Raw genomic sequence first — 13,967 nt, forward strand, 5'->3', positions numbered from 1 at the left:
AATCCTGGGTAGACAACCATAGAGAACAAGACATGATCATGGAATTTACATGTATATGTATATGGATATATTAGAAAAATTATTTTATACACAGAAGATATGTTAGAAAAGAAATCTTCTTAAATTATTTGTTTTAGTTTGAAATAGACTATTTCATCCAGAAAACCTGGCTTTCTATGTGCACTGTTGTTGGTAAATAAAGACTATTTTCCATGTACCTTAAAATAGATGTGGGATCTCATTAAAAATTGAAAACAAGAGTTTATTTTAACTTTCTGCCTGATTGACCCAAGAACATTTGCCTGTTTTGCTTCACAATTCTAGAGGTGAGTGTGGGACTGCACCTGCGGTTTGGCAAACCTATTCAGTTGGATTGTCATCTTGAATTAAGGGATAAAAGTGTATCGATTTAACCAGTAGCTTGAAATCAAGTGAAGATTTGCTTGTGGTTGGTCGAGATGAAAAACAAATCACTCTTTTGTACATACGCACAGCAAGTCATTCCTCCTCCTCTTCAAAAGAAGAAGAAGAAGAAGAAGTCCACCGTGGCATTGGAATGGGAGCTAGAATTCTATGAATGCTACAGTCGACAGAAAGCTCTTTTGGCATTTTATTGTTCTATTTATATTGCTAATGCTACATATCATACATATGGGAGCATCTGGCAAATCTGAAATAGTTGTGGGATAGACAGTAGCCATTTGAGTTAGCCTGTGACATGCCTTCTTGGGAACACACGTGATGCCACAGGAAGGTGGGTCTATCACTTTAAGCTAGTAGCTAGGGAGACTGTAAAGCCAGCAAAATTATGCTTTAACTGCAAAGGGAGTAAAAAAAGAAGCGATCACAGAAACTTATCTAAGAATTTTATTTATAATCTTTGTGCACACATGGCTGATGATGATGATACCAGTGACATAAATAAACTCGAGCAAAAGATGTAAGCAAGTGGATATATGTAAAGGCTTCTTTCGGCAGTGCCGCAAATTTGGACATCAACCAAGAGAATTATTTGTGTCCCTTGCAATTTCGATGAAGAGCACAAAGGGGATAATTAGACCAGGACGCTTTGCATCGCTCTTTCCATCTTGCGCACATGCATGCCCACCAAATGTGAAATGTTCGCCTTTTCCCCTCCAATGTGATGGTTGTTGAACTTATTTTTAGTGTCATTTGATAAGCCTCCCTGCTCGCAGAGAGACATCCCACTGACCCAGCCACTGGTCATTGTCTATACCAGTTCACATCAAAGCCGGCGCGCTTTGTCAGGTTTCGACTCGAATATCCATTTTGCATCTGAAGTACAGTATCGAAAGTGACTGGATCATTTGAGCCTTTTTCTTCAGCTGCTGCCTCCTTCCTCCCCCACAGTGTTTCCGCTCACGCTAACATAATTTGGCACTGGCGACGTGACACGACGCTGGTTTTTCTAAAAAATTATAATACATACATTGTCAATGTTTTGTGATGGCCAGCGCTCCTGTAAATTTAATTTGTAAATTGATGAAAGGAGGTCTTTTTTCACTGCTGAATCGTAGCCAATGCACAGTGCCCCCTCGAAAACCGGGTAATGCGCATACAGTAATAGGTCATTCAATGTCAAAAGGCATAAAAAAGATGAGCAAAATCTTCACAGGCTGCTGCTTGCTGTTGCTTTTAATTATATTAATTAAACTTTGAAATTCTCATGCAAAGAGAGTTGCTGGCTTGTGACGCTGAAGAGCCCTTGGAGATTTGGGGGGGAAAAAAACCCCTGAGATACCAGCTTTGTGGCTACTGCTTTTTTTTTTAATCTAAAAAAAAAAAATATACATAAGCCTAGAACTGCTAGGTATGTTTATAGATGATGATGTTTTATGCGCTACTGAACTCTGAATGCAGGAAAGGGGAAAAAACCACCAGCCACAGTGTCAAGGTCTTGACACATCAGTCCCTCAAACTCTGCTCAAGATCTCTGGTTACAGGCTGTCTTTCTGTAGAATAACGCTCTATTAATTTTCTTCCTGTCCTGGGTGCATAATGAAAGAAAGGTGTCTTCAAAAACTAAAGGGCAAAGTCTTGCTTGCTACCAATACCTTGAGGCACCCTGTCTACATTTTGTCATGTGTGTGCACTTTTCAGTGCTAGAATGACAAGATTTCCAGTCAGAAGGTTCCCGTAAGGCACAATGCGATGGGGGACTCAGAAGGATTTTGTGATCTGACATAGCTGTAAGGCAATGAACTTTTGCATTTGCTTAGCCTAGTGGGAATTTTTACCCTCCGCCTATGGCTAATAGTCCCTATTTAAATAACAAGTGCCATCGTTGCATCTGAGAGACTTTGCATCTCTACTACAAGCACACTGCGTCCTGAGAATTTGCAGTCCTTTTAAAATCAAAACAAAGCAAAATGATCTTTGGTCGTTTTTTTTTCTCCCCCCGCACATGTGTACTGGATTTTCTATCAAAGCCTAAGCATGCAGGTCAATGCTTCTCTTTTTGTCACTGTTACAAATCATGGAGTGCGGTTGTAATGCAGTAGAACACAAGAGCTTGGTGCAATAACACTGTCTTGTGGAAGAGTGGAATGGAAAACTCTTCTGAGCTAAGAGGCTCAAGCTGATCGAAGAAATTTGGGAACATGCTCAGTTGTCTTCGGTTGCTTAGAAAATGGCAGTGTGGAAGTTTTTCGTCCTCGTATCCTCTTAGCTTCCTTTACTGAGTCTGAACGCGGGTAAAGTTAACACATCGGCCCTGAAGGAAAAAACAAAGAGACAATAATTTTTATTGGTGAGTGAAGTAATAAATACAAAGTAAGGATCCTTGAATATCAGTGCTAACGTGTCACACACAAACAATGACTTAAATGTGTATGCTTTTGGAAATAACACGCATAAACAAATATGTTAAAACTTAATGATGGAAATCATCCATGGCACTCCATCACATTTGGTGTACATATTTATTATACACTTTCCTTATTAAGAGCAATGAGAAGAGAACTGCCATGTTTTGGATCCTCCAGAGGTCATTGTTAAGGAAGATTTAACAAGTCTTCACGTTCTGAATAGTTGCTAGAAACACACACAAACTCAACATTGTTGTTCTGTTTTAAACACAATAAAATTAGATCATGTTCAAAATTGGAGATCTTCCCTGTAACGGACAACATATTTCCCATTAAACTTGCTCCAAATAAACATGACTGCCAGTAAAGCATTGATGTTGTGTGGTCGATGCAGTTCTGGTAATTTTATTTAAAATAACCAGAGCTGCACATCTACACCCAGCCTTTTGTACCAAACTGAAACTGTTCCCCATACTGTCAGGTTTATCTCGATCGGTTTATCTAAACTTAAATGCAATGGGCCAAATCATTCTTGGTGTAGCTCTACTGACTTTAGGAGAGTTTAAATCAGGGATGAATTGGTCCAAAAGTCATTCATCATGTTGGGAGGTGAGCAATGAGAAGAGACTAGTTATTTCCAAAAGCTTAAAATGGAAAACAATTTTTACTTAAGGCCACGGCCAGAGCACGTATTGATGGCCGCTCTTCAGCTGTGTTGTACTCTTCCCAGAAGGAGCTCCCTTTGAAGATGTCTCACTTGCAAAGAAGCAACACCTTCCTTTTCCAGGATGGAAAAGTGAAAGTTGTACTGAAGCTTAGTTCAGAATTCTGCTAGGGACAGTTCTAGTATTCTCCGAAAATGGATACGGTGTCATTAACGTCTGCTAGTTAGGCTATGCCCATATTACAGCCTATGTTGGCGTAACTTAGGTCACTCAGGGGTGTGAATAAACCACCCCCCGAGTGAGGTAAGTTACACCGACGTAAGCGCTCGTGTGCACAGCACTATGTCAGCCACCAACATAGCTTCCACTGTTCCCACCGGCATAGAGCGTCTTCACCAGATGCGCTGCAGGGGCATAGCCGCATTGGTACAGCGGCAGCGCTGTACGTGTAGACATGGCCTAAGTCACAGCACTGGTGGAATATTTCATCTCAAGCTCCTCTGCTAGTGAAAAGATTATTTTCCCCCCTCACCTACTGATACCGTTGGGTACGGCTGTGCAATAGAAAATCATGGTCTGGTTCCTCAATCAGAAGTCAACGCAGTGTGGGGCTTTCCAGCAGGCACCAGTACTCAAGTGTTTGCCATAGAGCGTCTCCTTTGCCATAAAGCACCCAGGCTGGACATCCATTTTCATTTTCGAGTGCTGAGCAAACTCCCCCCATCTCGCTTACAGATTAACCACAACTGCATTTTTAGAACAATCTTGTATTAAAGGATCCGTGCACACTCAGAGGGAGATTTTCAAAAGTTCCAAAGCAATTAGGGGCACAAGTTTCACTGAATTTCATTGACTTGTGCTCCTAAATCCCTTAGGGCCTTTCGAAAATAATTTTAGTTCATAGATGCTTTTAAGCTTTTTTGGGGGCGAGGGGAGAAATCAGGGATCTTGTCTTCTTAACTGTCTGTATCACTCAGCGCATTTTAGAGCTATCCTACAATAATAATAATTAATGATGCCTTTGAATTCATTTAAAAGTAAATCATAGGTAAAATGAGCTAGTTTTTGAGTAAACAGATATACCAGTGTTTGATCCTTTTTTAAATGATTTGTTGGCACTATTACTATTTCTTTCCTTCTTCTTCTTTTTTTTTTTTTAAACTATGCACTGAGTCCTCAGGAAAATCAGGGCAAAGCTTCATGTTTAATTCATTTATTTTATAACTTTTTTGGTTAAAATACTTCTAACAATAAGGGTACCTGGGTACTAGGTACAGTAACTTAGCATTATTTGGCACCATTCGAGCAAGCATAAACAGATGTCAGACTTTGAGTGGTATGCGAGGAGGCAGTGTTCTCCAGATCAACTGGAAGAATAAATATACAGTGCAGCATGGACCAAGGAAATCTTTTTTTTCATAATGCTTTTCTAATGAGTCTCTGTCCTATTTTTCTTGTGATAAATATAACAAAGTGAATGCAAGGTTGGATTAATTGAGGTGTTTCCTTGCTGCTACAATGTTGACTATAAATGCAGAGAAGATGGAGAGAAGATAAAGTGTGTGAGCGTTAAAGTATTCCATTGAAGGTAGAAGATAAAAGGCACCGTACATTTTCACATCTTGCGTCACAGTTTAAAAAAAATTAAATATAACAAAGTGAGTGCTGTAGTAAAAGGCAAAGCATTTCTTGAGCATAAATCTCAAAAGCTCTATGCAAATTCCCATAACCAAGCTACCACTAAAGAAACAATAAAAGCAAGGAAATTCACACCAAAGTGTGATATGGTATGTGAAAAACAGACAATAAAACATTTACAGAAACTAGTTTTGAGGAGAGGCCCAGTGTACCTTAGGTGAAGACAAGCATGTTGGAATTTACCCTTCACTGCAAAATTCTTGCTTTTGATTGTTTTGTGGCATAGCCTTGTAGTTCTTTAGATATATTTGCGGGTGCATGAATGTATATGAATTTTGGATAACTACTTAGATTATTTTCCCTTTAGTATGCAGATTTAAATGTAGTCAGGGAGGGACAATTCTGGGTCAGTCTTTAAAATGTGTTTTAGTGCACCAACATTTTACTTAAGGACTAAAATGACTGTATTCAGTAAAATACTCTACTCTAGGTCTTCTTGCACAGAATCAATGAGACCTTGTGAAGACTTTGCTTAGCAATAAAAAAAAACCTGGCTTTAACACTTCTAAATACAAAATAACTCCTTAGTTATAGGGAAAGACACACGATCTAACCATATAAGGGACTTCAAAGTGTGGACCATGTTCAGCAAATCTGGTAAACTCCACCCTCCTGCACCAGCCAAAATCATAGCATAGATGAGGAGTAATTTTGGCAGAGGGCAACTTGTATTTCTATCTCTGTTCTCACTGGAATCCCATCAGAAAGGTTAGATTTAACTCTTATCATGGCTCTGTTTGCTTTGTGCCACTAATAGCCTCTGAGAGGAGCTGCTATGACAATGAAATCCCTAGCACTGTCTTCTTTGTGGCCAGCACTGCCCACCTCTGTGGCTGCTGAGACTTCTGATGCCCCCACCCATCCCCAGGTAAGTGGAGTTGTGGCAGCTTTGCAACCTGGCCTACTGATGGCCACCCACGACCCCTTTTTCATAACAAACTGGAGGTGTGCTTGGCTCCTTATTTGATTAAAAAATATTTCAAATTATTCTGAAAGCAGAACAGTCCTGAAACAGAGCTAATTCTGATTAAACTTCAGTAATTAAAAACCCCCACAGGAATGTCTTAAATTCTTACTGTGGGCTAGACAGCAAGAACAAAATAACAACTGATATGATTTGGTCAAATAATTTTATATGGACAAATTTCTTGTGAATAGGTGTTTATAACAGGAACAATGTTACAACTACAAACACAGCAATTACAACTTTCACTAAAGCAGTACAAAGGATACCGCCAAAACAATGGCTAGGATTAACTTTTTCCTCCTAGAATACTATAAACATTTTATTTTATCATCATAATTAAGGTCACATTACTTTTAATTTGGGTTTATTTTCATGACCTTTTAAGGTTAAACACTGGTTTCATTACATAGCTTTTTTAATTTTACTGAAATTAAGAAAAAAATTAAGCATTTGTTTGGTTTTTAACAACACAATCTATGCAAACTTCTTGACAACGGCCTTTCAAAAATGGCTAAAATATTGTTTGAAAAGCCCATTGCTAAGATTTATTAAAAAAAATATTACTACTTTTTAATTTATCTCATACTTCCAGGATGAGAAAACAGGGAATTTCGGATCCATATGGTTCAACCAGAACATTTTCCCCAAAGTTATTTTCAAATATTTTCTAACAAAATCTAACAAAGGAAATAAGATGGGCTTAAGTAACTTTGTTTACAGTGTCACATACTTGCAGTGAAAGAATGGCTGTAGAGAGAGAAAGTGTCCTAAGATGACACAGAGTCACATATTCCCCTCTGTCCCACAGCGCAGAAGGAAGCAGTATGTAACAACTAGAATGAGATCAGACTTGAAATCCCTGCATGTGAGTAAAAACAGCCTAAGCGTTGTTTCTGGCCCACAGGAACTTTGCAGACTGCAGGAAAGGACATGTGGTCTAGGTGCGGGAAGGGCTTTCAAACTCTTAAGGGTACTAAGATCACCCTTAGCTCCTCAGGCTCAAGTCTCCACCTTGAATCATCTTGGAAGCTACGGAGCACTGGATGCAACTCCCTCCAGAGCCAATCAACCCGGCTCCTGAGTTAGCCAAAAGTGCTACCTTTAGAAAGTATTCAAGTACTCTCCTTCTTACGGGGCTGAGAACTTTGGCCAATATTTTGTCACGAGGGTATTGAAAGTTATGAATATTAGTGCCTAAGTTTTGAAAAGTTTGGCCTCTGCCTACACAGCCAATCTACCCCTGGAGTTACGGCCTGAGCTGATTCTCAGTCTTTATCTATGAACCCACATCTGGTAGTACCTTAGGCTATCACCATGCTAGCTGGTCTATTTTATGTATCGTCAGGTACTTGCACCTGGAGTTGTAACTGTCATTATTTATTTGCCTGAAACTTTATTCTTATTTTCTTATCGAAAAAGTGGCGGATGAGAGATTTTAAATGGAAAAAATATATATAATAAGCAATCTTTTGTGAACAGTCTGATGCTCACATACGACAGCTGAAATCAGGATGAAACAGTGAAAATGCTAATTACTTTGAAGGTCAGAAATGTTGTACTGCCATTAATGTAACTGCAAGTACCCCATGCCAACATCGTACAGAACAAGTTTCATGTTTAGGTAATAGAATGTGACAAGGAGTGCATCTTTATAATGCCCACACCCTATGGGCACATTAAAAGGTACCAAAGGAAGCCAATGTAAGGGGCCTGTTGTAATTAAACAGTTTAACATGTAGTGTTTTACTGTACATACGTTATCAATTACTATTTGTCGATTAAAATGGGAAGGATAGCAAACCTTTTTCTTGATCTTCTTTGCAAGTTTAATACATTTACATAATTGTTTCCACTGAATGCTGCCTTATATACAATACAGATGAGGAAGAGGAGAAAGAAGCAAATTCTTACAAGTAACTGCAACATGCAGATTATCATGACTTTCCCCCCATTCAGATATGTTAAAATTGCCACAGAAATGGCCAAAACATCTGTGGAACATTCTTCGTTTCCAAAGATGTTTACCAAATTGATATTAATCCTGGGCTGCACTCCTGCACAGAGAGCCCTTCTGACATCAGCGGTGTGCCATGCACAGTGAACAGCAAGCAGGGATTGGGGCTATATTTTATTCCTCTCCTTTACACATCAGCCCTCCTCATCAGACAGGGAAGATGGACAATGGCAGGATGCAGAACTATCAGTTGAGGGATTAGGCCACCGAGGGTCATCTGATCGGTGTGCCTGCAATCAGGGCCACATCTGAAAGGCTAGTTTTCTGAAAACAATTTTCCCTTCTTTCTTTTTTCCACTTGGCTAGCAAACAACTTCTCCCCCTTTATTCTGCTACCAGGATATCCAGGCCCATGGCTAGCACTTCATTAGGTTAACAGGTACCACAATAACCTTCTATTACTTTTTTTTCCTATTTAGGCAAGTTGAAATTGCTACTTAAATGGCTGAAATGTATTTGTTATTTTTACAGGAAAATATAAGCCATTTTGACTTTATAATTTTAAATCACAGAAGGAAAACATACAAAAAAGAGGCTCAGTCATTTAGATCATTCTTATAGTTGCAAGGGAAGCAAGGAGTTAAAAGGAAATGACCTAAGAGTAAATAGATCACTTAGATAAACATACTCAATAAAAAGCTAGGTTTTGAATACATGTAATATCGTGTGCTTTTTAATTTTTTTAAGGATGATGGAATCCTTCAAACCCATACTCACGCAAGGACTTTAACTTGCAGGTTTGCAGGGTTGGGTGTATAGTTTACAAATCCTGCCCCGCCTTCTCCAGCATGGAGGTTCCCCTTGGAGTGGGACCAGTTCTGTTCCACTGTGCTAGAAGTGGTGAGATTTGGGAAGCATGGCAAGGTGCCCAGTTCTGTAGTGGCTTCCTCAGAAGCTGAGCAAAGAACTTTGGGGTGGATGAAGGGATCTGCCCTATTATTTATTATGGCCTTGTATCCTTCAGTTTTAGTTCTCCTCCACCCTACTGAGGCTCTAGGGCCAGGCAGACTGTAGTAAACCTCCAGGATGTAGTAGCCAAATTTTAAAAGGGGTCTTATTAATGAGTTAGGATAACTCATCAGCTAGAAAAATATCATTGCTACCATACGATAGGAACATATATCATGTAATATTTAAACGTTATCAGGTATCCAATCTATCACAAAAAATGACAAAAAGAAACATAACTCGAAGAGACATACTCTAATTTTAACCAAAAATGGCAAAAAGCTTCTAAATACAATTGCTAATGCCACTATGTACTCAGAGTAGTACTGTTTTGGGAAGTTTGGGAAATATTTAGTCCCGGGTGATATATTGTATGCATTTTCCCATACTTTTTTGCCTTCAGTTAAAGCAAAGTTCTGGAGTAACATGACTGTATGAATGTGTTTGTACCATGTAATACATCAGAATAGTGGTCATTTGTAGAATGGACTGACTTGAGAAAAGCTTGTCTGTCTGTTTTATATTTTATGAATATTGGCTACTGTCCAATGATCCCTGCACCGGCAACTGATGTTTAATATAGCGTACACCATGATGAAATGCTTTCAGGATACATTCCACTCTCTGGGCCAATACTGGACCTATGTCGTACATGATGAAATAATTTACTGCAAAGCACAGTTGATTCAATGGAAGAATCAACACAAATTTGACAATGACCACCTTGAGATGGGAACATGCATTGTGTAATGAATTTCATGGATATATAGGCAGTGTGATGCAGGAAAATGGGTTTGAAGACATCCTTGTAGAAGGCAATATCTATGGCATTTCATTCATCAGCCATGCTCTAAAAGGGAAAGCATATAAGGGGAAAGCATGGCATTAGAATCCACAAGCTTAGGAATGAGGCAATGACTTGCTTGAAATAGATGGCATTAGGTAATTCCATAAACAATGATGTGTTTCCAGAAGATGAGTAGAGATGCAGCTTGCAGAAAGCTCGAACATGCACTGAAGTATTTGAAGATGTGGAGAAGGCACTCAGAGTGGAAGCACAGAATGCTCGGGAAGACTTCATGACAATACCCAATCACTCCACCATCCCATGGACACTTGCGTTACTTAAGAAAAGTATTGTTCAGATACATTTCTGTTCTGGGAAAACTATGTAATGGATTTCTCCCACCCAACTACTGATGGATTATGTAGCAGCAAAGAGAGACAATAACAAGTCCATAGAGCTTGAGATATTTTGCAGAGATGATTCCACTTGACTTCCAGCGGGGCCATGTAAATTATACTAGATGGGGTTGTACAATTGTAGCAAAAAACAGACTTCCAGAGGAGCAGAAGCCAGATATGTATCATGCCCTCATTGATAGGGAGCAGTGTACTGGACTGCCAGAACCTTCCGTGGTGTATGGCATAACATGGCCATCAAGCAGTCTCTCAATAAGGACTGTGGGAAGCACCATCATCTTTGCATAAAAGATAAAGCTCTGACCAAGTATCTGACTGCACATTTTAAGGCAGCTGTAACAGCTAACAAAACAAATGTGTGGAATGCAGCCTTCAGCAACATATCTCCACAAAGAAGCTACCACAAAGTATGTGGCAGCAGATGAAAGTGTCCAAGATAATATAAAAGTTGAGACGTAAAGTATGATGAATCCTTTTAGCGTTGAACCTGGAACAAGCTCAGACAACGAACAGTCACTTGTGAACATTGCAATGTCTACTGTGGACCCACCTGAAACTGCAGAAAGTTTGTGCATTATGAGAGAGAATGGTACACAACAAGCAAAGCAGTTTGTAAGCAGTAGACTGCAAAGGAGTGAGGTAGACCTCTTTGATCCCATAAAAGGGCATAATCTCAAATCATTTGGAAATCTCAACAGAACAATCAAACAAAAGAAGATGCACACAGCACAAGCAATAACTATTGATCGTCACATATTCAGCAGGTGGACAATTATTGGCTAGTCCAGAGATGAAGTATAAACTGGCACCTGTCCCACTTCAACTTGGATCTCTAAGAAAGACCCAAAAGAGCACAACACACAGTCTTGGCTGGAAAAAAATCTGTCAATAGTTGAGCTATCAGCATCTGAGGAGCCCATATTAGCTATTATTGACCTCATGGTGCTTCTGCAGATGGTGTGTACTGATACTGCCAAGTACAAAACTTTTGGGGAGCTGTTTGATCAGCTGATGAACATTTATCCTTGGACTGCGCCCACACTTTGAATACTGCATGTGATTCTAGTTGCTCCATCTCAGAAAAATATATTAGAAATGGAAAAGGTACAGACAAAGGCAACAAAAATGACTCAGGGTATAGAACAGCTTCCATATGAGGAAAGATTAACATGACTGGGACTGTTCGGCTCACAAAAGAGATAACTAAGGTGGGATATGACAGAGGTCTGTAAAATTATGAATTGTGTGGGAAAAGTGACTAGAGAAGTGTTATGTACCCCATCAGATCACACAAGAACCAGGGGTCACCCAATGAAATTAATAGGCAGCAGGTTTAAAACAAGCTTAAGGAAGTATTTCTTCACACAACACACAATCAACCTGTGGAACTCATTACCAGGGGGCATCGTGAAGTCCAGAAGTGTAACTGGGTTAAAACAAAGAATTAGATAAATTCATGGAGGATATATCCATCAATAGCTATTAGCCAAGATGGTCATGGATGCAATTCATGCTCTGGGTGTCCCTTAAACCTCTGATTGCCAGAAGCTGGGACTTGAAGACAGGGGATTGATCACTTGAAATTGCCCTATTCTGTTCATTCCCTCTGTAGCATCTGGCACTGGCTGCTGTCAGAAGACAGGATACTGGGCTAGATGGACCATTGGTCTGACCCAGCATGGCTAGTCTTATGGTCTTATGACTAAAATGTCAATACACTGTTGGTGGTGGTGAGAATTATATAAATGAAGAATCAATCAAGTATGGTGAGAGCGCCTGCAGAGGAAATGTCCAAATGCAAGAAGTCTGATGTGCTCCAATGCATGCAACTGTGACAGTGATGACTAGCAACAGAGCATTGACCACGTCAGACACAGATTCTGAGGGGAGCGGTAGAAATGTTTCAACTATCTGCAAATTATTGTGACTATTTCTGTGACTAATATAGCTCAGAAGGGTGTTGCATTAGACATTCAGCAGCTCATAGTTATAGGTAGAGGTTACATTAGAGCACATGGTTATACTTATGTCTTTGGCCCAGCAGATAGTGCGCATATATATATATATATATTTATATATATAAACCTGGGGCTAAATATTTCCCAAACTTTCCAGAACAGTACTATTTTGAGTAAACAGTTGCATTATGGATTTAGACTGTTCTCAGTGGTACCAGATGACAGAACAAGGAGTAATGGTCTCAAGTTGCAGTGGGGGAGGTTTAGGTTGGATATTAGGAAAAACTTTTTCACTAGGAGGGTGGTGAAACACTGGAATGGGTTCCCTAGGGAGGTGGTAGAATCTCCTTCCTTAGAGGTTTTTAAGGTCAGGCTTGACAAAGCGCTGGCTTCGATGACTTAGTTGGGGATTGGTCCTGCTTTGAGCAGGGGGTTGGACTAGATGATCTCCTGAGGTCCCTTCCAACCCGGATATTCTATGATTCTATGATTATCAATTGTATTTAGAAGTTTTCTACCAATTTTGGTCAAAATTAAACTACATTTCTATGAGTTACGGCCCTTTTTGTGATTTTATGATTTTGTTTGGATTGGGCACCTGATAACGTTTAAACATTACATGATATAGAAAAACTACACCACTTCCAGCATCTCCATCCACCTTAGTGGTGACTACCAGACACCTGCCTAACGTGGTAGCAATGAAATTTTTCTAGCTGATATGTTGCCCTCAGTGCTCAAAATGGGCCAGGGCCAGTAGATTAAAGACAAAGCTGTCTTTGGAGGAAGGTTCCTCTCATGTTCTCACGTGCAGATCCCAGCTCTCAGCTAGATATTCAGGTAGGGCACTGGGGATTGGATTGACTATTTGTACAGCACCTTTCATCAGAGGACTCATAACACCCTACTAATATTAACTATCAAAACAGCCCTGTGCTGCCAATATTAAATATTAATAAATCATAAAAAATACAATGTCCTATAGATGGGCAAACTGAAGCATCCAGAAGATAAGAATCTGATTTTCAGAGATGCTGAGCACCTGTAACTCCAAATGGAGTCAGTGGAGAGCTGCAGGTGCACACCGGCTCTAAAAATCAGGTCGTGAATTATTTACCCAATATCACACAGTGAGTGAGAGTTGGTTCTGTGAAAAGAACCCAGGAGTCTTGGTTGCAGCTTCCAGGTTCCTGCTTTAAATCAGCAGAAAGGCTCCCTCATGTAACAGGGTGGTGATATTTATTAGATAATTAAAATAAGACATCAGAATATTAAATTATTGTTTTGACCAATTTGAACTTTGGTTAAAGTGTATAAAACGTAAGTTATTTTTGGCATCCAGTATTAAAGCCTGCTTGCACTATGAACCTAATAACATAGATGAATTATCATCACAGCCATGTTCCCGCTGCCAGCCCATGTGGTGGCTTAATGTTTCACTCATGTTACCGTACTCAGTTAAACAATCAATACAACCAATTTGAATTCAGATGTATCATGCCTTGTAAATCATTGGGTCATAAACCTTAAGAATACCAACATGTAATCAGTATAAAACTGAACTAAATTAGTGTCTTAGGGCTACAGTAATTAAAAAGTGAGTTATGCAAGCATTCCATGATTTACCCACAGGAGATGGGAGTTGCTTGGATGCATTGGGGTCAACATTTTAAAAAAAGAACCAGA

General features: G+C 39.5%; 1 protein-coding gene across 3 annotated transcripts in view; it reads right to left on the bottom strand.

Annotated features, from left to right (window-relative positions):
* Positions 1–849: 849 nt before the first annotated feature.
* ANTXR2 (ANTXR cell adhesion molecule 2) overlaps positions 850–13,967 on the bottom strand; it is a 174,804-nt gene continuing 161,686 nt past the window's right edge. For all 3 annotated transcript variants that reach the window (XM_048847486.2, XM_048847488.2, XM_048847489.2), the window contains one exon: positions 850–2,734. In XM_048847486.2, the coding sequence (XP_048703443.2) occupies positions 2,696–2,734 (39 nt within the window). In that variant the 3' untranslated portion in view covers positions 850–2,695. The remainder of the gene's footprint in view (positions 2,735–13,967) is intronic.

This window comes from Caretta caretta, chromosome 4, assembly GCF_965140235.1.
Source record: "Caretta caretta isolate rCarCar2 chromosome 4, rCarCar1.hap1, whole genome shotgun sequence".
Classification (NCBI taxonomy): Eukaryota; Metazoa; Chordata; order Testudines; family Cheloniidae; genus Caretta; species Caretta caretta.